The 25697-nt window shown below is 41.1% G+C and overlaps 1 protein-coding gene across 1 annotated transcript in view; it reads left to right on the forward strand.

The window, feature by feature from the left end:
* Positions 1-1187: 1187 nt before the first annotated feature.
* LOC122797920 (zinc finger protein 271-like) overlaps positions 1188-25697 on the forward strand; it is a 161842-nt gene continuing 137332 nt past the window's right edge. Inside the window, exon 1 of the mRNA XM_044066438.1 lies at positions 1188-1314. Within this exon, the coding sequence (XP_043922373.1) occupies positions 1285-1314 (30 nt within the window). The 5' untranslated portion in view covers positions 1188-1284. The remainder of the gene's footprint in view (positions 1315-25697) is intronic.

The following is a 25697-nucleotide window of genomic DNA, read 5'->3' on the forward strand; positions in this document are numbered from 1 at the left end:
GTAGGGGGTAGGATGTTTTGATGTATGTGTGTCAGGAACAGGGAAGTGAAGTTTTCACAGAACCTGTCAGCTAACAGGTTAGCTATGTCCACAGGCTCACTATATGTGGTATCATTAACTAGCAGTTTGACGCAAATCTTCGCCTTTCCTTTTGGGTTACGGATGTAACTAAAGAACGCCTTATGGTTGTCTTTAGTTGAGGAAGCTAATTTGGATGCGTAGTTTGTTTTGGAAGACATCTTATTTGTTTGTTTAAACTGAGGATGGATTGTTTCCAGTTTAAGGCTTACTCCCCCTTACTCTTAGACAGCAATTTGTTCCTCTTATTGTAAAGCCTTTGTTGTCCAGTTGTCCATCAGGCAGGTTTGCCTGTCCTTGAAGAGTTTATTTTGGTCCTATCAGGTACAGCTGAATCAATGCAATTATACAGGTGTTTGTATGAAGCATTGGTGTAGGACTCGGCATATTTGTCAGTTCCATCTGAGGGGGGAGGTGCAGTGCAGCTATTTATACCCTCCGTAAGAGGTTATAATCTGCTTTGGAGAAGTTTTTTTAACCTAGTTGCTGCTGGGAGGAATGGGGGTGTCAGGTGTGATAGTTGCTTCTAAGTGAATGGAAGTGTAGTTTAGCTTTCCAAAGAAAAAAGAATCTCCTTACGATGTATGACCCCATGAGGACATTCAGGGATACAAAAATAAACAAAATTAAAAATGCATACTTGAAGTGAAGTAAATCATGAAAAGACAAAAAAATACATATTTTCATCTTTTGTACTTAGTGGTCCTTTAATATGGGGAACTACCTTATATCCAGTCATACTTTACATTAAATGGTAAAAGACCTGAAAAGTGAGTGTAAACCTAACAAAAATCTCAAGCAAATGTTTAACACTCTGCAGTAACAAACACAGAGGGGAGACTGACGTAAACCATAAGTGTATGCATCTGAGACCTGGAGTGCTCTGCATTGAATGCAGCACACATTCCTGCAGTGACACTCCCTTCCATAGTAACCTAGCAGTGCTGAGTGAAAAGTCATTTGCCCAGCCCATCTCATGAAATATTTAAACAAACCCCACCCTCCTTCACTCCTTCAACTCCCTAGTAACTTTACCTTATGAATATTAATCAGGTTACAGGCATGGTGAAGGGCATATTTTTCAGCTGCACAGGAAGTAAAGGAGTTAAGTCACTAGACGTTATTCAAGGGAGCATCAGTTTCTGTGGAAAACATACAGTATTTTATTTAACTTGAATTTCTGAGTGGTGTAGTTTGTGGGACTTGATGCCTAATTGGAGGACCATGAAGTTGGAGGTAAGAATTTCTGCACTGTTGAGAAATCTTGCTTTTTCATGACTGATGCCTTTTGTTCTGAGTCCTTCCTATAAAGGCAGTAAGGCTCCTGTATATGAAGGGTGAAGTTTGTGTTGCTGTGTTTGGGGTGGGAGGCAGGTAAGGAATTCTAAGTAACTGTGGGTTGCAAATGGGGCCAGATTGTGTGAAAAAATACAAGTTCATACTTCTAATCTCTGAAATTAAAGGGAGATTCAGGAACAGCAAGTTCCTCTGTTTCTTTTAGCTTATTCTGGCAGAGACACAGTCAGGTTTGTAAAGCTGGATATTTGAAACGCAAAGCACACAGTGCTTATAGTGGGAACTGGTGTTGTGTCAGTGCATTTGTGGTCCAGTGGTAGAATTTTGTTTGCTAGTTAGTTCAGTGTATTAAGGCTATGAGCTGTTAATAAGATACATCCTGTGGCAGGGTTGGTTCCTCCAACCTACATTTACCTACTGTGTGACCATGAGTAAGATGTTTAGCCAGACAATGGTTTGGGGCAGATGGGAATTCGGGTAAGCTCCCTGATGGTGTCTTGGATTGTATGCCTATTGACTAGCTATGAACCTGTAATTAGGTGATCTGTTTGATTTAAAAGCATTTCAGAGTAACAGAGAAACCTGCATTTGTTAATGTCATATGTTGGATCGTACAGCATTGGTAATTTAGTATTACAAAGTGTTACTAAGTAATGGCACTTGTTTTGATAGCTCTAGTGAGTGTTTCACTGAAAAGTTTATTATGTGGAGTTAGGAATGACAAAAAGAAATAATTACACAATAACTACAAGAAATAATTACACAATAACTACACAAATTATCTAGTTTGCACTGGCAGCTTAAGCTGTGCATGTATGACATTTTGCTTTGTATTTTACAGTAATGGAGGAGTAACAAAGTCTGTTTTAAATGGTTGTGAAAATCAGCATTTGGCTACAGCAGGTTTCCAAGTGGAGTCAGTAACAAATCTGATTGTGATTAGGTCTTGCTTTTATTTGACAGTTCTAAGTTAGTGGCCCCTTTGGATAAACAGTCGGGTTTTGCTATGATGCCGGTATCAAGCTTTTGGAGGATCTGTCCAAATGTAGATGGTTAAAGAGGCAGGGATTTCACACCTACCTTCTGTCTGCTGGTGGAATCTATTTATTTTTATTTGTTTTATTTTACATTTGTTGACTGGGATAGTCCAACTGGATATATGTCCATTTTCAGCAGGGGCCCGGGGAGAAAAGCTCCAAGATAATAATACATTTAGTAAATGCTAGTTTCAAGCAGATTTCAGTCATAAGCAATACCAGCATTTAGCACATATAGGACTAACTTATTATAAAACACTTTACAAAACATAACATTATTTTCAAAGTTATATATACATAACATTACATTCAGGTTTAAGACACATTGAGCAGCAGTTTTACAATTGACCCTTCCTGAAATGGAGTGGTAGAAAAAATGTTGAAGTAGTTGAAGGCAAGGTACCTAAGATATTTAAATCTGAATCCAGGGTAGAGCACAGAACTCCATGGGCCATTTTCAGACTCATCCAGGGAGTGGTGTCTGGTTAAGTGACTTGCTCAGTCACACAGTTATGCAATGGAAGCTGAGGGAATCAAACCTTGCACCACTGGACCACAGGAAGCAGCTTGTTAATGGCTCCTTAATGCTCTGAGCCAACTATACTTCCATTTATGGAGCAGTGGCCTCATCACCCATGTACTCCATCGAAAACATTAGAATTGGACCCATCATTCTAGGGCTGGAAGAGGTTTTGCTGTAATTGTCCCATGGAACTTTGGTTGGAGTCTCCCTTCATGACTTAGGTGCATATTTTGGTATTCTGTTCATGTGTTAGAAATGAATGGACACAAAGCATGGAATTTGTGAAGCAATTTATGTTAGAAACTCCTTATAGCATAGATATTAGACTTAATTTGTGTTTTCACCTCTTACCTCTGTTCTCATCCTGTTACAGTTTGGGTTTATGTTTTGGTGCATAGTAAGTTGTTTTTGTTTTGTGGAACTAAATGATCAGACAGATTTGGCAGCTTCTGCATATACTGAAGGCTAAACAAAGTAGAATGCTGCAACAGTAAGTTAGGTCTTTGTATATTGAGGGTAGAAGAGCGTGGTGCCTGTCATGATGGATTGTGGCTTTGGTGGTACCAGAGATCTTGGTCAGTACAGCCACAGTTCATTGTAAAGGGGTACTTCTCCTGATGCTGTTTAGTTAATTTTACAAAGGAAGCATCCTTTCTGTGTGGCTCCTGCGCTGGCAGTGATTCCAGTCTGACTCATTTCTGTATACTGATATTGTGGTCAGATGGTTGGGAAAGTCAGATGACACTTATGCATGCTTACAATAATATGACATTGTTAATTGGGGCTTGTGTATGAAAAGTCTGTTTGGAACTCCCTCTAGTTACTTGAAAGTCAGGCACAACCCCTGGCAGGTGAATGGCATCCCAGCTAGCAAATTAGTGTCTGGCAGAGGGGGGAGGTCGTATTCATTCTTGAGAGAGCTCTGCAAGTATCTAGCAGACTTGCAAATTAGTGTCTGGCAGAGGGGGGAGGTCGTATTCATTCTTGAGAGAGCTCTGCAAGTATCTAGCAGACTTAAAAATTAGTGTCTGGTGGGGGGGGGGGTCGTATTCATTCTTGAGAGAGCTCTGCAAGTATCTAGCAGACTTGTAGCACTTCCCTGGCCTTGTACACTTATGATTTTAGTGAAGAATCAGAAATGGTGACTGCGATCTAAGGCCTGCTTCTCACACGGCTCTACTGTAATCTCAGTATCAAAGCTGTTTGAATCAGTGATGCTGCATTGTTGTAGAAACCTGGCCGGTAAAATGTACAGATTAAAGAGGTGCATGTATAGGCCTTTATTGTGCAAACTAAGAGCAATGTCATTCATGGACTTCAAGTGTAAGAAAACAGAAGATGATACCATGGCAAATCGTATTTATTAAAACTCCAACGCAGTAAAAGCAAGAGATGAGCGCTTTTAGCTTTTCGCCTTCTTCAGATCTGCATTTACAGATCTAGTGCTCAGTTAAATTTAACTTATTCATCCCTACTTGCATACAGTAGGTCAGCATTGGCAGGAAACATCCCTGTAGAATTTTCAGAAATCCTCTCTGTGCCTCCTACATACACGCCAACACTTCCTTACCACGTCTGCCCTTCAATTGCTTCAGCTAAACCCGTTTTCTTTCAGAAAATCACACACAGAAAGTGACCAACTCCTTGACTAACTACGTCCCAAATAAGTAGGTACATCAAACAGCCTTTCCCCATAAAAACCTAATCATTCATTTTCTGTAACACGGGTATAATCGTTCAGAGTGCCAGGTGCATACGAGTGTCATTCTAACATGTGATTACTAATATGCGATCCCCCATGATGTGTATTTAACGACTGAGAAAAAATATCTCTGGGATCTTACTTTACACCAAGGTACATCAAGCTCCAAGTCAGGAGGAGCGTGAGGATGCTGTCCCCATATCGGGGCATGTGGGGGGGTCCCCTAAAAATGCTTTTTTTATATATTAGCTTTTATAGTGAAATCTCAGTCATGGTTGGAAATGTCGCTGTTTTCTGCTCACAGTTATGCACAATTGATCACAAAAGAGTCACATTTCTGTCAAGGGGCCAAGCTTTCTATTTTCCAGAACAAATCCCCTAAATAGGCAAAAAAAAATCCTATATGGTCAGGCCCAAGGATGCTCTCATCAGCAAGTACAGCTGATTTTATGTCCTATCTCTGTCTTCTCAACATTAGGTAAAACCTTAGACAAAGCAATATACGCCCAACCCTGTGAATATATAGAAAAACATGAGAGTATTTTTACATTCCAACAAGAATTGTAGGTTTGCAGGATGACCACGATGCCATCTAGACCCCAAAAACTGGCCAAGTGTACAGAGCCATCTTTGTCATTTCCACTAACACCTTTGACCTACTAAACCATTAAATGCCGGAGAGCACTGTCCTTTACAATGCATGTAGCTCTTACATGAATTCAGTTTTCATGTTTCTTTCACAATAAGTTATTTATAAATCACTATCACCACTTCTCCATCACTGACTCTTGTAAAGGGAGGTCCCCAAGGGTTTGTCCTGGCCGTGTTCTCACTTTAACAATCCACATTCAGTAGCAATCTGTGATGTACAAATCCTGTCCTGTGCCAACTTTGTTGTCTTCTGAAGACCTATTGCTTCTCAGATTTTAATTAAAAATATTGGAAGAAAACTTCACAAAATTTATTATATGGATTGAAAAGAATAAAGTCCTAAGTAACACCATGAGAATAAAATCAGTGCCCTTTGGAATTACTCACAGTTTAAACTTATACCTGGATTGGTTCAGCTGTAACCCATTTGATAAACTTGAAAATGACAATTTAAATACAGTGGCATAATGTAACCAAACACTGTGCTTCAGATATCACACTGAACAAAGGAAACCCAAAATCAACAAACTCCTCCTCTTGAGCAGTAAAATCTCCCAGTACCTAATCCCACATCGTGGCCAGATATCCCAGTACTTAACTCCATATTGTAACCAGATCTTCCAGTACCTAATCCCATATCATGGCCAGATTTTCCAAAACCTACCCCCACATCGTGGCCAGATCTTAAGTTCATAGGTAGGTACTAGGCTATCTGCCCAAGGGTATTTATAAGCCTAGCCAGAGTGTTGTCAGCTTTCGCCACCCCATTGATTAATTAACTGATCCTCTGTCAAGCAGAGCCAATGAAGTGATCCCAGGGGTGTATTTTCTGTTACCCATCCACTCATCAAGGTTTCTGTTGAAGAGTGTTAGTGACGGGCTCTGCCTAATGTAGTTTGGAATTTTGTTCCAAAGCATGGGGAGTCTCTGTGACAGGAATCTATTCCTCCAGCATGTTCTATTTATTGTTGTGGCGAGGTTTAGCTCACTAGAGTGCGTGGCTCGCAGTGACTTGGATTTCTTTAGGTGGAGCATGTCCATCAATTCAGAGTTGGACATGGCTTTGTAAGTCAGGTAGAGATCACCTCTGAGTAAGCAATATCCCACTGAGTACAGCCACAGTTTTTCAGTTGGGCTGCATAGGACATATGTTTGAGGCCAGTAATCCTCTTGGTGAGTTACTTTTGTGGTCTTTCCAGCTGTTGGAAGTGTCTTGTGAGGTACATCCCAAATGAGGCATTGTACTCTATGATGGGTCTGGTGAGTGATGAGTAGAGGGGCACTATATCCTCTTTATTTCTAGATGCAAACCCTTTAGTAATTAGATGGGCCACATAGAAGGATTTCCTAACTACTTTGGCAATATGATTGTCAAAGGAGAGATTACTATCTACCTGGGTCCCCAGATCTCTTATTACCTCTTCTCTATGAAGGGGACTGCCACCTATGTGGTAATTCATGGGTGTTGTGTTTTTCCCAAATGGGATGACTATGCATTTTTTGGCATTTAGCTTGAGGCCATGACTTTGACACCAGGTGTCCATCTCAGTAAGGCCCTTTTGGAGGATGCCCACGTCAGCCAGAGAGTCAGTTATGGCTCCCAGTCTGCAGTCATCGGCGAACTTGGTTAGCCATAGTCCTCCTGTGTTTGCCTGTACTTCAGAGAAGCATATGCCGAACAGTAGGGGTCCCAGGATCGAGCCTTGTGGGACACCACTTGTGACTGGTTTAGAGTCGGACCTGGAGCCTGCTATTCTTACTGTGTGAGTTCTGTCTGTAAGCCAGTTGGCAACCCATCTCGTGACGTAGGGGTTTATGTTCAGGCTGGTGAGTTTTTCTGTAATACCCTAGTGGGGAATGGTGTCGAAAGCCTTGGCGAAGGTAGGCTGTGTGAACCACCTTTCCCTCATCTATGGCCTTGGTGACTGTCTCGAAGAATTCAACTAGGTTTAGTAGGAATGATCTGCCCTTAACAAAGCCGAACTGGGTCGGGTCAAGTATTTGGAGTTCCCAATATCTTTGTTAATGAGTTTCATGATGATGCGCTCCATAGCCTTGCAGACCAGGCTAGTCAGGCATATGGGGCGATAGTTATTAGGGTCAGTTGTGGCCCCTCTTTTGTGGAGAAGAATAACCGTTGCTGTGTGCCATTCTTTGGGCATGTAGCCTGTTGAGAGGCTGAGGATGAACAGCATGTTTAGGTGGGGGGTTAGTTTGTTCTGTAGTTCGAGCAAGATGCAGCCTGGGACACCATCTGGTCCCATTGACACTGTGTTTTTGGCTTTTGAAAGGGCTGTTTTCACCTGTGCGTCTGTGATTTTTGGGATGCTACACTTTTCCAATATTGTTGTGGGCCCTTTTGGAGGTGAGGGGGGGGTGAAGTTTGAACTGAATCTGTCTGCTAGGATGTTGGTAATATCTGTAGGTTCAGTATATTTTGTGCTATTTTGCACTAGTTCAGTGCATATCTGCGAGTTGCCACTTAGATTCTTAACTTAGCTAAAGAAGGCTTTGTGGTTATCTTTTGAATCCTTGGCTATTTTTCTTTCGAAGTTAGCCTTGGATGATTTCATGAGGGACCTTTAGTTTCTTACTGATACTTATCATGGATGCCTTTCCTTCTTGGGATTTGCTTTTTTTCTGAACTAGTTTCCTCCTTCTATTGTATAGCCTGTTTATGGCAGGGGTCCACCAAACTGGTTTCCTTCTCTTAGGTGAGTGAGTCTTTGTTTTGCTAGGGATGGCACGATCCATGCATCCTTGTAGGTGCTCATAGAGGCATTTGTAAAAGTTTCTCCATCTTGGGCAGCGTTATCCTTTAGCATGGGGGCTGTGAAACTTACTACCTCTGTCTTAAGTAAAGTGACATTTGCTTCAGAAACGTTTTTTACTCTGGTTTCCTTAGTTGGGGGTGGTGGTGGGGTGTGGACATCTAGAGTGATTAGTTTATGGTCTGCTCTAACCAGTGACGGGTTGACCTCCGGTGTGGAACACCTGTCGCCCATGTTGGTGATGACCAGGTCCAATATGTTTTCACCTCAGGTAGGGGAGTTTACCAGCTGATCCAGGGCATGTGAGTTGATGAATTCCAGGAAGCACTGGGTCTGGGAGTTTGTACTCTAGTAGTTGGGAGTTTGTACTCTAGTAGTTTTCCCAGTCAATGGTAGGGTAATTGAAATTGCTCAATATCAGGGTGTTCGGTAGGACCTTCATGTTTTCTAGTGTCTCCAGAAAGGTGGAGTGGTGGTCCTGGGTCATGGAGGGTGATCTGTAGCAGGCCACAATTTGCATTGCAGATTTGCCTGATGTTAGTTGCACATGGATGATCTCAGAGGTATCATGCTGCGGCACTAACCTGGAGGTGTAGGTATCCTTGATGAATATGGATACACCCCCTCCTTTTGTGTTTCAGTCCATGTTCTGTGGCCGAAACGTGTGGTATGAGTTGCAGCCCGGTAGTGCTGGGGTGCTCTCTGGAACCTTGAACCAGGTTTCAGTTATTGCACAGATGTCGACGTTCTCCATACTGAGGAGTGCTTCGAGTGCATGTATTTTGAGATCTAAACTCCTGGCGTTGAGTAGCATAACCCTCAGTTTTTTGTTAATTGTGCTGTTTACGGGGGTGGGTTTGACTTTTGAGCCTTGCCTAAAAAAGGCACTGTGGGGGCAGCAAGAGCCTTGGCCAGTATTCGAAGGCCTAGGGGTGACAGGTGCAAGCCATCTCTTGGGAAGCAACGCGGCTTGTCTAGCATGCCGTCCCAGGCTGACAGACACTGTATCCCCTTTGAATGACACCAGAAGCTTAGCCAATTGTTGAAATTGATCATTTTTCTTTATAATGCGGTATCATTCTTGGTGAGGGCAGGATGCTACTCAGGGTCAGGGTCATACCAGCCTGGGCTACATGATCAGAGAGCTCTTCCATGTCTCTTTTCATGTAGTCCAGGGAGGTACGGCTCAGGTCATTCACTCCAACATGGACAGTGGCAGTCGTATTTGTACTTGTTCTGGAGTGACCCGAGTGCTTGTGTTATGTGACTGATCCTGGCACCCGACAGGCAGCTATCAATAACCTACTCCTTGTCCAGCCTAGTGAGTTGGGACTTCAGTGTGCCTGACTATAGAGTCACCTATTACTAGTGTGTTAGGTATGTTATTTCGCCTTAAGGGCTGTGATTGTGCGGCACACTGATTTTGTGTTGTCTGATTTGTGACAGGAAGTGCAGGTTGTTTGGGTGTCTGCTTTGGAGGTCTGTGATGCTTTTGCAGGTTTTTATTTAGATCCTCCGAGTATGATTTTGTGTATTTTTTGCCAGTGGTATTTTATTAGGTCTATGTGTGGCTGGAAGTGTGGTGCAAGTGTTAACCTTCTTCTTTTGACTGTCTGTTCCAGTCTTGGGTGGAGACAGCTTCGCTTCCAGTTTGGCTGTATAATTGCATCTCTCGCATATGTTAGTGTTTTGTAGTAGGAGGAGAGGATTGTCTGTGTACATGAGGCAGTTGTAACATACTTAGGATACCCAGATTCACCAGCTGGACTCGAGAGTACACCTGAAATTGCCCTTTGGTCATGTCTGAATAGTAGGGTGAGCTGCTTAGTCTCTTGGTTGGTGAGGGGTGAATAAAGAGCCTTGCCATGCTGGGTAATCAGTGTCAGGGTATATTAGTGCTTGCTATTAGGTATGAGCAAGTGCTGGGCTGTAGGATGCTTTTTGAGTGCTTAGGTTGAGAGTTAGACTAGTTTCAATGGAAAAACTGAAGAGGAGACTTAGTGGAGCCGGGAATAATTTAACCCTAGCTAACCGGTGCTGCCCGCTGCGCAAAACCGTGCAAACACTGTTTTTATAGTAGCCAAATGAAAGAGATAGAAATTAGCCCAAAATGGCCAATAAGCTTCTAACTTCTGGGCTGGAACCACTCCTCCAGGGACAGGTAGGTTGCTCAAAGCTCCCCTTTCTCACAGGTGAATAGAGAAACAGTAAAAAATACACTTAAAACATTTTTAAACGACTACAAACGATCAGAAAAGGCTGTTACACTTTAGTGTGTAGCTTACAACAGTTAAACAAATTATTTAAACAAAAACAACTTTTTAAAAGTGCAGGCAGTCAAATAAGTACAATATGTGAAAAAGCAAGCTTTTAAATCACAATAAACGCTGGAAAGAATCTGTGTTTAGGCAGAAAACAGTTAAGTACAGCAAGAAAGTACAGAAAACTGATACTTAATCACTCCAAAGTCTCTCTTCTAAGCTAGAAGGCTTGTATTAGTTTAAGGCTTTCTAGTGCTACCCAGTAGGTTAGTTACAGGAAAGATGGGAAACAAGCGCAGATGTGGTCTTTTAAACCAGAAGGTTGAAAGAGGCAGACAATCTGTCCAAATGGTAAATAAACTACAATTTCTGGGCCAAGAACCTTTCCTCTCATGGTAGACAGGCTACCTAGTGCTTACCACTCCCACTGATAAGCTAGAAGACTTTCCTCCAACACAGAAAGGCTTGCGGGGCTCAGAAGCTTACCAGCAGTCCTGGATTCAGTAGCTCTGTATCTGGATTAGGCTAGTTACAAGAAAGGTGGGAAACAAGCGCAAGTTCGGCTTTTAAACCAGAACGTTGAAAGAGATGGAAAAAACTGCCCAAATGGCCAATAGCTACAATTTCTGGGCCAGAAACCACTCCTCTTGTGGTAGATAGGCTACCTAATGCTTACCACTCCCACTGATAAGCTAGAAGGCTTCCCTCCAACACAGAAAGGCTTGCAGGACTCAGAAGCTTACCAACAGTCCTGGATACAGCAAATCTGTACCTGGACTAGACTAGTTACAGGAAAGGCGGGGAACAAGTACAAATGCAGGCTTTTAACCCAGCAAGTTGAAAGAGATGGAAAACTGCCCAAACGGCCAAAATAAACTACAATTTCTGGGCCAAAACTCACTTTTCCCATGGAGGATAGGATACCTAGTGCTTACCACTCCCACTGATAAGCCAGAAGGCTTCCCTCCAACACAGAAAGGCTTGGGGGGCTCAGAAGCTTACTAACAATCCTGGATACATAACTCTGTAACCAGACTAGGCTAGTTATAGGAAAGGCGGGAAACAGGCGCAAGTGCGGCTTTCAAACCAGAAAGTTGAAAGAGATGGGGAAAAAAACTGCTCAAACAGCCAATAGCTACAATTTCTGGGCCAGGGACCACTCCTCTTGTGGTAGATAGGCTACCTGATGCTTACCACTCCCACTGATAAGCTAGAAGGCTTCCCTCCAACACGGAAAGGCTTGGGGGGCTCAGAAGCTTAGAAAGAGTCCTGGATACAGCAAAACTGTACCTGGACTAGTTTAGTGACAAGAAAGGCAGGAAACAAGCGCAAACACAGGCTTTTAAATCAAAAGGTTGAAAGAGATGGAAAAGCTTCCAAAACAGCCAATAAACTATAATTTCTGGGCCAGAAACCACTCCTCCTGTGGTAGATAGGTTACCTAGTGCTTACCACTCCCACTGATAAGCTAGAAGGCTTCTCTCCATCACAGAAGGGCTTGGGGGCTCAGAAGCTTACCAACAGTCCTGGATACAGCAAATCTGTACCTGGACTGCACTAGTTATAGGAAAGGCGGGGACCAAACGCAAAACGGGCTTTTAACTAGAAAGTAGAAAGCGATGGAAAAACTGCCCAAACGGCCAATGAACTACAATTTCATTCCAGTACCTAATCCCACATTGTGGTCAGATATCCCAGTAGTTAACCCCACATTGTGGCCAGATCTCCCAGTACCTAACCCCACATCATGGCCAGATCTTCCAATACCTACCCCCACATCATGGCCAGATCTTCCAATACCTACCCCCACATCGTGGCCAGATCTTCCAGTACCTAATCCTATACTGTGGCCAGATCTTCCAGTACCTAACCCTATACTGTGGCCAGTTATCCCAGTACCTAACCCTATACTGTGGCCAGTTATCCCAGTACCTAACCCCACATAGTGGCCAGATCTTCCAATACCTATCCCCACATCGTGGCCAGATCTTCCAGTACCTAACCCCACATCATGGCCAGTTCTCCCAGTACCTAACCCCACATCTTGGGCAGATCTTCATTACCTACCCCCACATCGTGGCCAGATCTTCAACACCTACCCCCACATCGTGGCCAGCTCTCTCAGTATCTAACCCCACATTGTGGCCTGTTACTGGTAAGAAGAATTCTCATAAGATTTTTAAGCAGTACCAGTGTAAGTAAATATTTTTCTTTAATGCCAGGAGGATTAGAAAGCCAGGGAGGTGTGTTACATCTCCACACCTGCTGCTTCTTGGATTCAGCTGTTTTGTACCATAATGCGATACTGCACTTCTGAGGTGTTGTCTTTTAGATAATGTACTAAACCAAGGGGCCACCTGATTATTTTGGTGGTAGCTCAGGTGGATGTAAAAGATCCTGTGACACTTGTCAAAAAGAGTAGAGGCTTTAATTTGTCATTCTTGTATTTTATACTTGGTTCATTTACATTACATTTCTTAACTCATTAACACCTAGCCTGAGTAGAATTTCATACATCCTGACACCTGTAAGTTTCCTGGGTGGATACCTTTCACATAAAGCAAAATTCCTGAGAATGTAGTTTTCCAACCTACCTGTAAGCAAGTTTGTGCATGTATGTATATGTGTATATAAATATGTATGTGTAAGGTTAGCATGCATTGCTAAGGTGGGCAGAGGGGCTTCATGCTAATGCTAACCTACAACAAAAAAAAACTTAAAAAATACTACCGCGAGACAAGACAGCTCTGACACAGACACACACACACAACGTAACCCTAAACACTCACAGTCATACAAACATTATCTATCCGCTTACCCTTAATCTAACCCTAAACTGCATGCATTTATAAACACACCTACTACGTATCACACTTACCTGTTTTGACAAAACACACCCGATAAAACATCCATTCAGTAAAATGGGTGTTCATCCAAAAAAGTGTAGTTCACCTGTCGACCAAAGCAATCTTTGACCAAACAATTGGAACCTGTATCTGCCTATCTATAAAATCGCATAAGTTACAAAGACAGTAAAATTTGACAATTCTTCAACGCACAGTCCTCTTTACAATGTTGATATTACTATGTTAGCCAGATCTAACATAGCGGATTATGACCGAGTCACTGATCATAACCTGCTTATCATGTGCCCGAGACATGGATGCCAAGAAATTCACCTTGAGTGCTGAATCGCAGTACCCATGTCAAGAACACATAATTAATTAAGGGTTATGATAGGAGAACCAGTCATAATTCTAGGAGAACCTGTCATAATTCTTTGTACTTCATGGAGCTTTATCTGCCCCATGTACTATGGTTACACAAAAAGCCCTAAGTGTTTTGTCAGCTTTCAAAGCCATAAAGCACTTAGAGAGAGAAGGTTGTATGATGTGAGGACAGTGAATCAGGAAGTGCAACGGATTAGCAAAGAGGAAGCAAGGACAGCTATGAAGAGGATGAAGAATGAAAAGGCTGTTGGTCCAGATGACATACCTGTGGAAGCAAGGCGATATTTAGGAGAGAGGGCAGTAGGGTTTTTAACCAGATTGTTTAACGAAATCTTTGAAAGTGATAGGATGTCTGAGGAGTGGAGGGTAAGTATATTGGTACCGATTTTTTTAAGAATAAGGGTGATGTGCAGAGCTGTAGTAACTACAGATGGATAAAACTGATAGAGTAGTGGAAGCTAGGTTAAGAAGGGAGGTGATGATTAGTGAGCAACAGTATGGTTTTATACTGGGAAAGAGCACTACAGATGTGATGTTTGCACTGAGGGTGTTGCTGGAGAAGTATAGAGGGGGTCAGAAGGAGTTGGATTGTGTCTGTGTGGACTTAGAGATGATGTATGACAGGGTACCTGGAGAGTTGTGGTATTGTATGAGGAAATCAGGAGTGGAAGCGAAGTATGTAAGAGTGGTACAGGATATGTAAGAGGGTAGTGTGACAAGAGGTGAGGCCTGCGGTAGGAGGGACAGATGCTTTCAAGGTGGAGGTGGGGTTACATCAAAGATCAGTTCTGAGCCCTTTCTTATTTGCAATGGTGATGGACAGGTTGACAGACGAGATCAGACAGGAGTCCCCATGGACTATGATGTTTGCAGATGACACTGTGATCTGTAGTGAGAGTAGGGAACAGGTGGAGGAGACCCTGGAGAGATGGAGATATGCTCTAGAGAGGAGAGGAATGAAGGTCAGCAGGACTAAGAATATATGTGTGTGAATGAGATGGAGGATAGAGGAATGGTGAGGATGCAGAGAGTAGAGGTGGCGAAGGTGGATGAATTTAAATATTTGGGATCAACAGTTCAGAGTGATGGTGAGTGTGGAAGAGAGGTGAAGAGGACAGTGCAGGCAAGGTGGAGTGGGTAGAGAAGAGTGTCAGGAGTGATTTGTGACAGACTGGTACTAGTAAGAGTGAAAGGGAAGGTCTACAAGATGGTAGTGAGACCAGCTGTGCTATATGGGTTGGAGACTGTGACACTGATGAAAAGACAGGAATCAGAGCTGCAGGTGGCAGAGTTAAAGATGTTAAGATTGCATTGTGTGTGATGAGGATGGACAGGATTAGCAATGAGTATATTAGAGGGTCAGCTCAGGTTGGACAGTTTGGAGACAAAGCCAGAGAGGTGAGATTGCATTGGTTTGGACGTATGTTGAGGAGGGATGCTGGGAATATTGACAGAAGGATGCAAAGGATGGAGGTGCCAGGTAAGGGGAAGGTCTAAGATAAGGTTTATGGATATGGTGAGAGAGGACATGCAGGTGGTTGGTGTGACAGAGCAAGATGCAGAGGACAGGAAGAAATGTAAACAGATGATCCGCTGTGGCGACGCCTAACGGGAGCAGCCAAAAGAAGAAGAGTGTACTCTGTCTCTTATGTTTGCACTTGTTTACCTTCCTTCTCAACTGTCCAGATTTTCACAGAATGCCCAGATTTGTCCTTATCTGTTTGGTCCATTTCTCATAAAATTTGCTGTTTTCAGGCAAAAGATTGAAGATTTAAGTCACTACATAATGACATATATTTGTGTTTCAGACTTCTTGTCCTTCAGAAAATGCCAGAAAACACAGCAGTAACTTTCTAAGCTTTATAAAAGGAAGTCAAGGACTTGTTAATGACAGAAGCAGCGTGGCTGTTGTTAGCTGGTCAGTACTAGCAGATTTGACTGCCTATCACAAGAGCTGACCATAACAAGTTAATCCAGGGGTGCTTAACATTTAAGATCAGGTCTTGTACTATAGAAGCGCTTAACTGATTTGTGTTTTTCCAGATAGCAGAGCATTATCACTTCACTCCATGTACTACAGTAATTTTATATGGAACAAGTAATTAAATAATATATGCATTTTATTATTTTAATTAGGCATACGGTTGATATCATTCTAACCATAGCAGATAAACCCCCAATTCTCATTGTGACTTTAGTGTGTGCAGATCTGATTGTTAGTTTTTTGCAAAGAAGTTTGTAGATGTTGCTGTTTTAGGGAAAGTTACAAAATTATAATTTGTTCGCATATGTGCATATTAAAAGAAGTAATAAATGGAAATATCTACAAAATATTGGTAATTACAGACAAACTGTTAGTGTAAAGTTTTTCCAACATTGTGTCTGCTTTCATTTTTAATCATGGAGTACCATATAAACAAATTAAAGTTATTAATACAGTTGTTAACATATGGCCTATATTTATAAAGTTTCTGGAAAATATCTCACATTTTCTTCAATGCAGAATACCCTATTTGTCCGAGGAGCTGTTCTTGACCTTTATGTTGACTGGGCATTTGAAATGATATTCACAATTTGTACAGGTGGACAATACTTGACATATTTACAGAACTATGATATTTTTGCATATACACATATTTTATTACTAAAGTATAAATATCTGCAAACTGATACTAAGCAGAGCATTTTATATGGCAGTGACAACTTATGCAGCATCACATAGGCTTTCATTTGATAGCATGAATTACCATATATACTATACTGAGTCATGTTATTAACAGAAATGTTAATAAGCTACGTATTCATAATTTTGTTATAAAAAACTCACACCTTTTCATTTACTGACCACTGCAGTTGCATCACTGGTCATTCCTGAACTGTGTGCTGACCTGACTTTGGAAAGGTTTATATTTTATTGCTGAGGAAGTACAAATGTCTAGAAACAAGCTGTTGACAGGCATCAGTTATCATTAAGAATTCTTCCAGCATTATGTCTTGGCAAAATTATTAACAAAAATATTAATATGACATATACTCTCAAGGCTGTCTTGGCAAAGTTATTAAAAAATATGATATTTATTCATAATTTGTCATAAAAATAAACTCATACTTTATCAGTTACCTGACAACCTCATTTGGGTCAGAAAGCATTCCTGACATGTGAGAGTATTTAGTTTGTGAAATGTGTTGGTCAGTGCTAAATGGACAAGGATATGACATGCTAAGCTCTCCACGGTGTTGGTAACTGGACACCAAGAGTTTCTGAGAGGTTTGTTATTATGCAAGCTGTCACTTAATAACCATGAAGTAACATATAGACTTCTTAGTCAGGTCTTACCACAAACATTAATCTGGGATACATTTATAATCTGGGATACATTTATAATCTGGCATACATTTATAATCTGGCATGAAAATAAATGAGCGAGCGGAAGGTTGAGTAAGAAGTAGGGTTATTGTCATGAAGAGGGGCTATAATGTGCCACTGTATGGTTTGTGGCTGGCCAGAGGGATACAGGAGGGATGTAATATGATAGTAATGAAAGAAAAGGGGAGGGAATATCAAGGTAGTGAGTCGGGAGATGATGAAGGGGAAATCAGGGTGTTATAAAAATCAGGGCGGATGTGAGGAGAAGAGTAGGGAGTGATAAGGAAATGGGGAATGAATGTAAGCGATTTAAGGAGAAAGGATGGTGGACCGTGGAAGTACAGACTGCAGCTATCAGTATCACGGCCTTTGGATAACATAACTATTGTACTCTGTGGATGGACAGGATTTTTTTCTAGCCAAGGACTGAGCGGGAACACATCCATGTTTATTAGCTGTTGTTCTAATTGTGACTTGAAAAATTTCTCCTGGGCTAGTTGTATAAGGGCAAGAGGATATTGTTCCAAATTTTAGAGATATACGACAGAGACATCTAACTTAATCTACAGAAGTGTTATCTGAAAGAGAAATGTAGATCTGACAAGGAACTATACTTAGGAGACAAGCAGAGTATGTTGATTAGAGAAGGGTAAATAGTTGTTAAACAATTTCCCAAAGATGTCTTAGAATAAAATTTGTTTGTTTGTGTCTTTCAGCATTTCCCGGTTAGGGGTCGCCACAGCAGAACTCCGGTCTGCTAATGATTGGCAGTAGATTTTTATGTGCTGGCTTGCCGGGCCTAATGCACAACCTTCAATGAAGGAATGCCCATTCACGCATGTCGCCACACAGAAGACGCTCTAGCTGAGAATCGAAGGGCAACGTCTAACTGTGAGACGACAACGCTACATAGAAAAAGTAAAATCATTTCAGAGCATACATCCCAACTGTCTAGATTTTTGCAGAATGTCCAGATTTTTGACTCAAGTTTGGTCTGTTCTTCATAAAATTGCTGGCTTTCTGGCAAATCACTGGGATGATCTGAGGAATAAAATCAGTAAATAATGACATACATTTGAAGTTCAGACTTCCTATCCTTTAGAAAATGCATTTTAACACAAATCCTGCTATTCTAGCTATTTGTAAGTGTATAAGAGCAATATGTAAAATCTGTCCCTATTTTTGGTTCCTTGTCCCCCCATTATGTCAGGCTTTGTCCAGATTTCGTGGGCTAAGAGGTTGATAGGTATGTTTCAGAGGTTACTGAAACTGACTCAGAAATGCAGCTGCTGAAACATTACAATGGCGCATTGACCTCAGTAAGAATTAACAGCAAGAAATAAAGAAATTTAGCTTTTTTATTCAAATAAGTTGTAGCAAAGTCTTGATGCTCAAAACGGAGAAGGTAATCATACCAAAGCAACTTAGACAACAAGTACTCGAGAGGTTTTATGAATCGTAATTGAGAATAGTATGTTGCAAAGAAAGAGATACGATGTTTTGGAAAGGAATGTCCACTTGGAAAGAACAGCTAGTTCAAAGATGTGATGTCAGGAATGCATAATACAACAACCCAAGAAAGAAATGCTAGCACACTTAGCTTCAGATCATACATGAAGTGAAATCACTTATTTGTTTCATTTTAGTAAAACCATTCATGTCATATGTGTGGCTTATTCCATGTAATATGTAAACTCTAATTTTATTTCCAGCTCCTTAAGACTATTGTATGAAACTTTTGTGCGAGTTTTCATGTGTAATTGCAAGTAACACTTTTGACAAAAGAAAACATATTTTTATTCTAATGCCTCTGACAATCCTATGTTTAGTCCACTTCCAAATGATTCATGATATCCTAACTCTAGGATTATTGTTTTTTAACACATAATGTTTTATTTAGCATCTGGCTAGATAGCTCTACTCCTTTACTGTGTGTCCTGCAATGTCTGCTATACAATCCAGTCTTTGTTTAAAAATGCATAATTGCATTTTGTAATATTTTGCCTGATATGCAACCAATTTGTACAAACATGTATATTTTATTGTACGATCTTTCTTTATTTTGGAGCTATTCTCCCTAGAACTATCCTGGAAAAAGGCTACTAAGCTCAGACTATCCTGGTAACAAAATGCAAATAAACAGAAAAGTGCAGCTGTGGCCAGGAATCTATCCCTCCAGCATTTTCTATTTATTGTTGTAGCGAGGTTTAGCTCACTAGAGCGCGTGGCTCGCAGTGACTTGGATTTCTTTAGGTGGAGCATGTCCATCAATTCTGAGTTGGACATGGCTTTGTAAGTCAGGCAGAGATCACCTCTGAGTAAGCGATATGCCACTGAGTACAGCTGGAGTTTTTTCAGTCAGGCTGCATAGGACATATGTTTGAGGCCAGTAATCCTCTTGGTGAGGTACTTTTGTGGTCTCTCCAGCTGTTGGAAGTGTCTTGTGAGGTACATCCCAAATGGGGCATTGTACTCTATGATGGGTCTGATGAGTGGCAGTAGAGGGCACTATAACCTCTTTATTTCTAGATGCGAACCCTTTAGTAATTAGATGGGCCACATAGAAGGATTTCCTAACTACTTTGGCAATATGACTGTCAAAGGAGAGATTACTATCTACCTGGGTCCCCAGATCTCTTATTACCTTTTCTGTATTAAGGGGGCTGCCACCTATATGGTAATTTGTGGGTGTTTTGTTTTTCCCAAACGGGATGACTGTGCATTTTTTGGCATTTAGCTTGAGGCCATGACTTTGACACCAGGTGTCCATCCTACCCAATATACTTATGGTGAATATCAGTCACTTTCCCATGGTAATAGTATTTTGCCTTGTTAAACTCAGTAATCTCAGCCTGTATAATTTAGTTCTGTATAATTCAAGTTCTTGAAGAAAATCTTCATGTATATGTATTTAGATTTTTTTTGGACTTTTGCTCGGTTTTGATTTATAAATCATCTCCCCGGGCCTCTACTGAAAATGGACATGTATCCAGTTAGACTATCCTGGTCAACAAATGTAAAATAAATAAAATAAATAAATCTCAGTAAGGCTCTTTTGGAGGATGTCCGTGTCAGCCGGAGAGTCAATTATGGCTCACAGTTTGCAGTCATCGGTGAACTTGGTTAGCCACAGTCCTCCTGTATTCTCTGTACGTCTGAGAAGTATATGCCGAACAGTAGGGGTCCCAGGACCGAGCCTTGTGGGACACCATTTGTGACTGGTTTACAGTCGGACCTGGAGTCCACTATTCTTACCGTGTGAGTTCTGTCTGTAAGCTAGTTGGCAACCCATCTCGTGACGTACGGGTTTATGTTCAGGCTGGTTAGTTTTTCTGTAATACCCGAGTGGGGAATGGTGTCGAAAGCCTTGGTGAGGTCAAGGTAGGCTGTGTGAACAACCTTTCCCTTGTCTATGGCCTTGGTGACTGTCTTGAAGAAGTCAACCAGGTTTAGTAGGCATGATCTGCCCTTAACAAAGCCTCACTGGGTCGGGTCAAGTGTTTGGAGGTTCCAAATGTCTTTGTTAATGAGTTTCATGATGATGCGCTCCATAGCCTTGCAGACCAAGCTAGTCAGGCTTATGGGGCGATAGTTACCAGAGTCATTTGTGGCCCCTCCTTTGTAGAGTGGAATAACCGTTGCTGTGCACCATTCTATGGGCACGTAACCTGTGGAGAGGCTGAGGCTGAACAGCGTATTTAGGTGGGGGGTTAATTTGTTCTGTAGTTTGTGCAAGACGCAGCCTGGGACACCATCTGGCCCCATTGACGCTGTGTTTTTGGTTTTTGAAAGTGATATTTTCACCTGTGCGTCTCTGATTTCCGGGACACTACACTTTTCTGGTATTGTTGTGGGCCCTTTTGGGGGTGAGAGGGGGGTGAAGTTGCACTGAATCTGTCTGCCAGGATGTTGGCAATATCAGTAGGTTCAGTATATTTTGTGCTATTTTGCACTAGTTCAGTGCATATCTGCACATTGCCACTTAAAATCTTAACATAGCTAAAGAAGGCTTTGTGGTTATCTTTTGAATCCTTGGCTATTTTTCTTTCAAAGTTAGCCTTGGATGATTTTATGAGGGACCTTAGTTTCTTACTGATACTGATCAGGGATGTCTTTCCTTCTTGGGATTTGCTTTTTTTCTGAACTAGTTTCCTCCTTCTATTGTATAGACTGTTTATGGCAGGGATCCACCAGACTGGTTTTCTTCTCTTAGAAGAGTGAGTCTTGGTTTTGCTAGGGATGGCACGATCCATGCATCCTTGTAGGTGCTCATTGAGTGCATTTGTAAAGATTTCTGCATCTTGGGCAGAGTTATCCTTTAGCATGGTGGCTGTGAAACTTACTGCCTCTGTCTTAAGTAAGGTGACGTTTGTTTAGAAACGTTTTTTACTGTGGTTTCCTTCTTTGGGGGTGGTGGTGGGGTGTGGACATCCAGAGTGATTAGTTTATGGTCTGATCTAACCAGTGACTGGTTGAACTTTGGTGTGGAACACCTGTTGCCCATGTTTGTGATGACCAGGTCCAATGTTTTCACCTCTGGTAGGGGAGTTTACCAGCTGATCCAGGGTGTTTGAGTTGATGAATTCCAGGAAGTGCTGGGCCTGGGAGTTTGTACTCTAGTAGTTTTCCCAGTTAACGGTAGGATACTTGAACTAGCCCAATATCAGGGTGTTTGGTAGGACCTTCATGTTTTCCAGTGTCTCCAGAAAGGTGGAGTGGTGGTCCTGGGTCATGGAGGGTGATCTGTAGCAGGCCACTATTTGCATTGCAGATTTGCCCGATGTTAGTTGCACATGGATGATCTCAGAGGTATCATGCTGCACCACTAACCTGGAGGTGTAGGTATCCTTGATTAATATGGATACACCCCCTCCTTTTGTGTTTCGGTCTGTGTTCTGTGGCCGAAACATGTGGTACGAGTTGTAGCCCGGTAGTGCTGGGGTGCTCTCTGGAACCTTGAACCAGGTTTCAGTTACTGCACAGATGTCAACGTCCTCCATACTGAAGAGTGCTTCAAGAGTGTGCATTTTGAGATTTAAACTCCTGACATTGAGTAGCATAATCCTGACAGAGTCCTATTTGTACTTGTTCTGGAGTGACCGGAGTGCTTGTGTTATGTGGCAGATTCTGGCTCCCGACAGGCAGCTAACAATAACCTTCAGCTTGTCCAGTCTAGTGAGTGGGACGTCAGTGTGCCTGACTATAGAGTCACCTATTACTAGTGTGTCAGGTATGTTATTTTGCCTTAAGGGCTATGATTGTGCAGCACACTGATTTTGTGTTTTATGTGTTGTCTGGTTTGTGACGGGAGGTGCAGGTTGTTTGGGTGTCTGCTTTGGAGGTCTCTAATGCTTTTGCAGGTTTTTATTTAGAGCCTCCGAGTATGATTTTGTGTATTTATGTGTATTTTTTGCCAGTGCTGGTTTAGTAGGTCTATGTGTGACTGGAGGTATGGTGCAAGTGTTAACCTTCTCCTCTTGACTGTCTGTTCCAGTCTTGGGTGGAGACAGCTTCGCCTCCAGTTTGGCTGTATAATTGCATCTCTTGCATATGTTAATGTTTTGTGGTAGGAGGAGAGGGTTGTCTGTGTACATGAGGCAGTTGTAACATTGCCTCAGGATACCCAGATTCACCAGCTGGACTGGAGAGTACACCTGAAATTGCTCTTTGGTCATGCCTGAATAGTAGGGTGAGCTGCTTAGTCACTTGGTTGGTGAAGGGTGAATAAAGAGCCTTGCCCTGCTGGGCAATCAAGTGTCGGGGTATATTAGTGCTTGCTATTAGGTCTGAGCAAGTGCTGGGCTGTAGGATGCTTTTTGAGTGCTTAGGTTGAGAGTTAGACTAGTTTCAAGGGAAAAACTGAAGAGGAGACTTAGTGGAGCCGGGAATAATTTAACCCTAGCTAGCCAGCACTGCCTGCCACACAAAACCGTGCAAACGCGGTTTTTATAGCAGGGAAATTAAAGAGATAGAAATTAGCCCAAAAAGGCCAATAAACTACTAACTTCTGGGCTGGAACCACTCCTCTAGGGGCAGGTAGGCTGCTCAAAGCTCCCCTCTCTCACAGATGAACACAGAAACTTCCTTCTATCCAAGTAAGGTATGGGCAACTCAGAAGCTTGTAACACAGCCCTGAATTCAGCACTAGCCTGAAAACTGGACTATACTAGCTTAGAAAGGTGGGAAACAATTTTTTTTTGTTTTGTTTCTTTGAAAAGATAAGGGAAAAACAGTAAAAAAATACACTTAAAACAGCTTTAAATGACTACAAACGACCAGAAAAGGCTATCGCACTTTAGTGTGCAGCTTACAACAGTTAAATTATTTAAACAAAAAATGACTTTTTAAAAGTGCAGGCAGTCAAATAAGTACAATATGTGAATAAAAAACAAGCTTTTGAATCACAGTAAATGCTGGAAAGTCGGCGTTTAGGCAGAAAACAGTTAAGTACAGCAAGAAAGTACAGAAAACCGATACTTAATCACTCCAAAGTCTCTCTTCTAAGCTAAAAGGCTTGTATCAGTTTAAGGCTTTCTAGTGCTTCCCAGTAGGTTAGTTACAGGAAAGATGGGAAACAAGCGCAGATGTGGTCTTTTTTAAACCAAAAAGTTGAAAGAGATGGACAAACTGTCCAAATTGTAAATAAACTGCAATTTCTGGGCCAAGAACCTCTCCTCTCGTGGTAGACAGGCTACCTAGTGCTTACCACTCCCACTGGTAAGCTAGAAGGCTTTCCTCCAACACAGAAAGGCTTGCGGGGCTCAGAAGCTTACCAACAGTCCTGGATACAGCAAATCTGTATCTGGACTAGGCTAGTTGCAGGAAAGGTGGGAAACAAGCGCAAATGCGGCTTTTAAACCAGAATATTGAAAGAGATGGAAAAAAAACTGCCCAAATGGCCAATAGCTACAATTTCTGGGCCAGGGACCGCTCCTCTTGCCTCCATTTTCCTAGGTTTAAACAATGACATCAGTATTCACAGCCTATTGAAGATGAGGGCATATGAAAGATAGCCTAATATTTGGAGTGATACAATACAGGATACATGGCTTAATGTTTACTGTCTACCCATGTCCTACATACTGCACTTTAAAAAAACTTTGATTATATATTCTGTGTCTTTAAATTATTTAAAAGTCTTTCTATTGGCTTTATCTGAATAAGTTTATTATTTATTAGATAAAGGTACTTATCTTTTACCGTTGATTTTATTTTGTGTGTAAATAAATTGCTTTGTGAGTCTGGCGCCTGGTGAGTTTTTATTTTTTTTATTTTTTAACATATGACAAAAGTAGCAATATGTCTGAATCCAGGCACCAGCTACTGTACATATTACAGTGTGTATTTCCTGGTTCATGCCGTTTTATAAAAGCCACTGGTAATACAAGGAGAAAAAATGGGTATATGCACAAAGTAAAGTAGGGTTTAGCAGATATTTATTTTAATTAAAAGTTTGCAACATCCCAAATGAAGTATTAAAAAGGGCATAAAGTCAATGTTAAACCTTATAATGCAAATTGTAGCTGTCAGTCACCTATCATGAGTGTAGAAGTAAAAAGCTAATTTAGTAATATACTTAAAATAAAATATTATAGAATGATTTTAACCTAACAAAGAATGTACAACATAGTAAGATAATTTTAAGGGGAAAAACTAACAGTACAAGGCAGCTTCTACTGAAACATTATGAAGGATAAACTAACCTGTGAATAAAGATATGCATGTCTGCGTCATAAAGTCAGTCAGGTGTGAGTACAAACAACTTTTCAAATACTACCTTAGCAACTTGTATATACAGTAATTCAGTGTCATACTGAATTTTGCAGGAAAACACTAAAATCTTACAGCTTTCTTATTGAAAATTTGACAATAAGGAGGCAACTTTATTCTTGAAAGTTTGAATTATAATGGTAGATTTTTACGGGAATTTAATTTGTTAGGTGCTCTGTATGTAGGCAGGTGAAGATTTTACCACCTTCTAATGATTTAAAAGGTTTATGCAAATAAGTCTCAGAGGGTTACTAACAACTGAAATTTACAAGTTACGAGGAACTCTTTCAGCAAGGACCCACAGGATCTGGTCCTTTTTTATTCAGTTGTTAAATTTATTTTTCTTGGAGTTGCAGCTTGGAAGAATGTGATGCTTCACAGTCAGATATTTTTTTCAGTCACATTACTTATTATTTTTTTTATTTATAATAGTTGTTTGTGCATTTTTGGTTGTTTTCTGGAGTGAAAAGAAAGCCTACTTTAAATAACTTAAAGGAAGTTTAATATAAGACTGGAATTTTTGTTGGGACAGTTTACTTTCCACTTTTTCGAGAGTCCTTTTCCTTTTTCATTTACTTCCTTTTTCTGGGGGATTAACTTTTCTTTTTTCATTTTTTTTTAATATTTTTGTTATCCATATCCAAGAAAAAAAAAACTTGATTGTTGGTAAGGAATAGCACTACACCATTCAGTATTAAATAATAATTCCAGATGAGGAAAGTCAGAGAAGGCAAATAGAAATTATTACAACCATAAAACAAGGCGTGGCTTTTGCAAAAACTAATCTAAATTCAGGGTAGGCAAAATGTTTTCCTACAGTCCAGCCTTCACCTTGGAAGTCACCAGGCATAGACTTTAAAGGAACTTGGTCAGAATTTGCCATATAGATCAGGCAGAAATTACTTTTTGTAACCTGTAAAAAATGGAATAAAATGTTAGTTCCTGAAATATATCTGAATAGTTTTGAGTTTTCCAAGCCTTTAATCTTTTTTTCTATAATAAGAAATCAAT

Source organism: Protopterus annectens, chromosome 3.part1 (assembly GCF_019279795.1).
Source record: "Protopterus annectens isolate FY-2018-M chromosome 3.part1, PAN1.0, whole genome shotgun sequence".
In the NCBI taxonomy this organism is placed as follows: Eukaryota; Metazoa; Chordata; order Ceratodontiformes; family Protopteridae; genus Protopterus; species Protopterus annectens.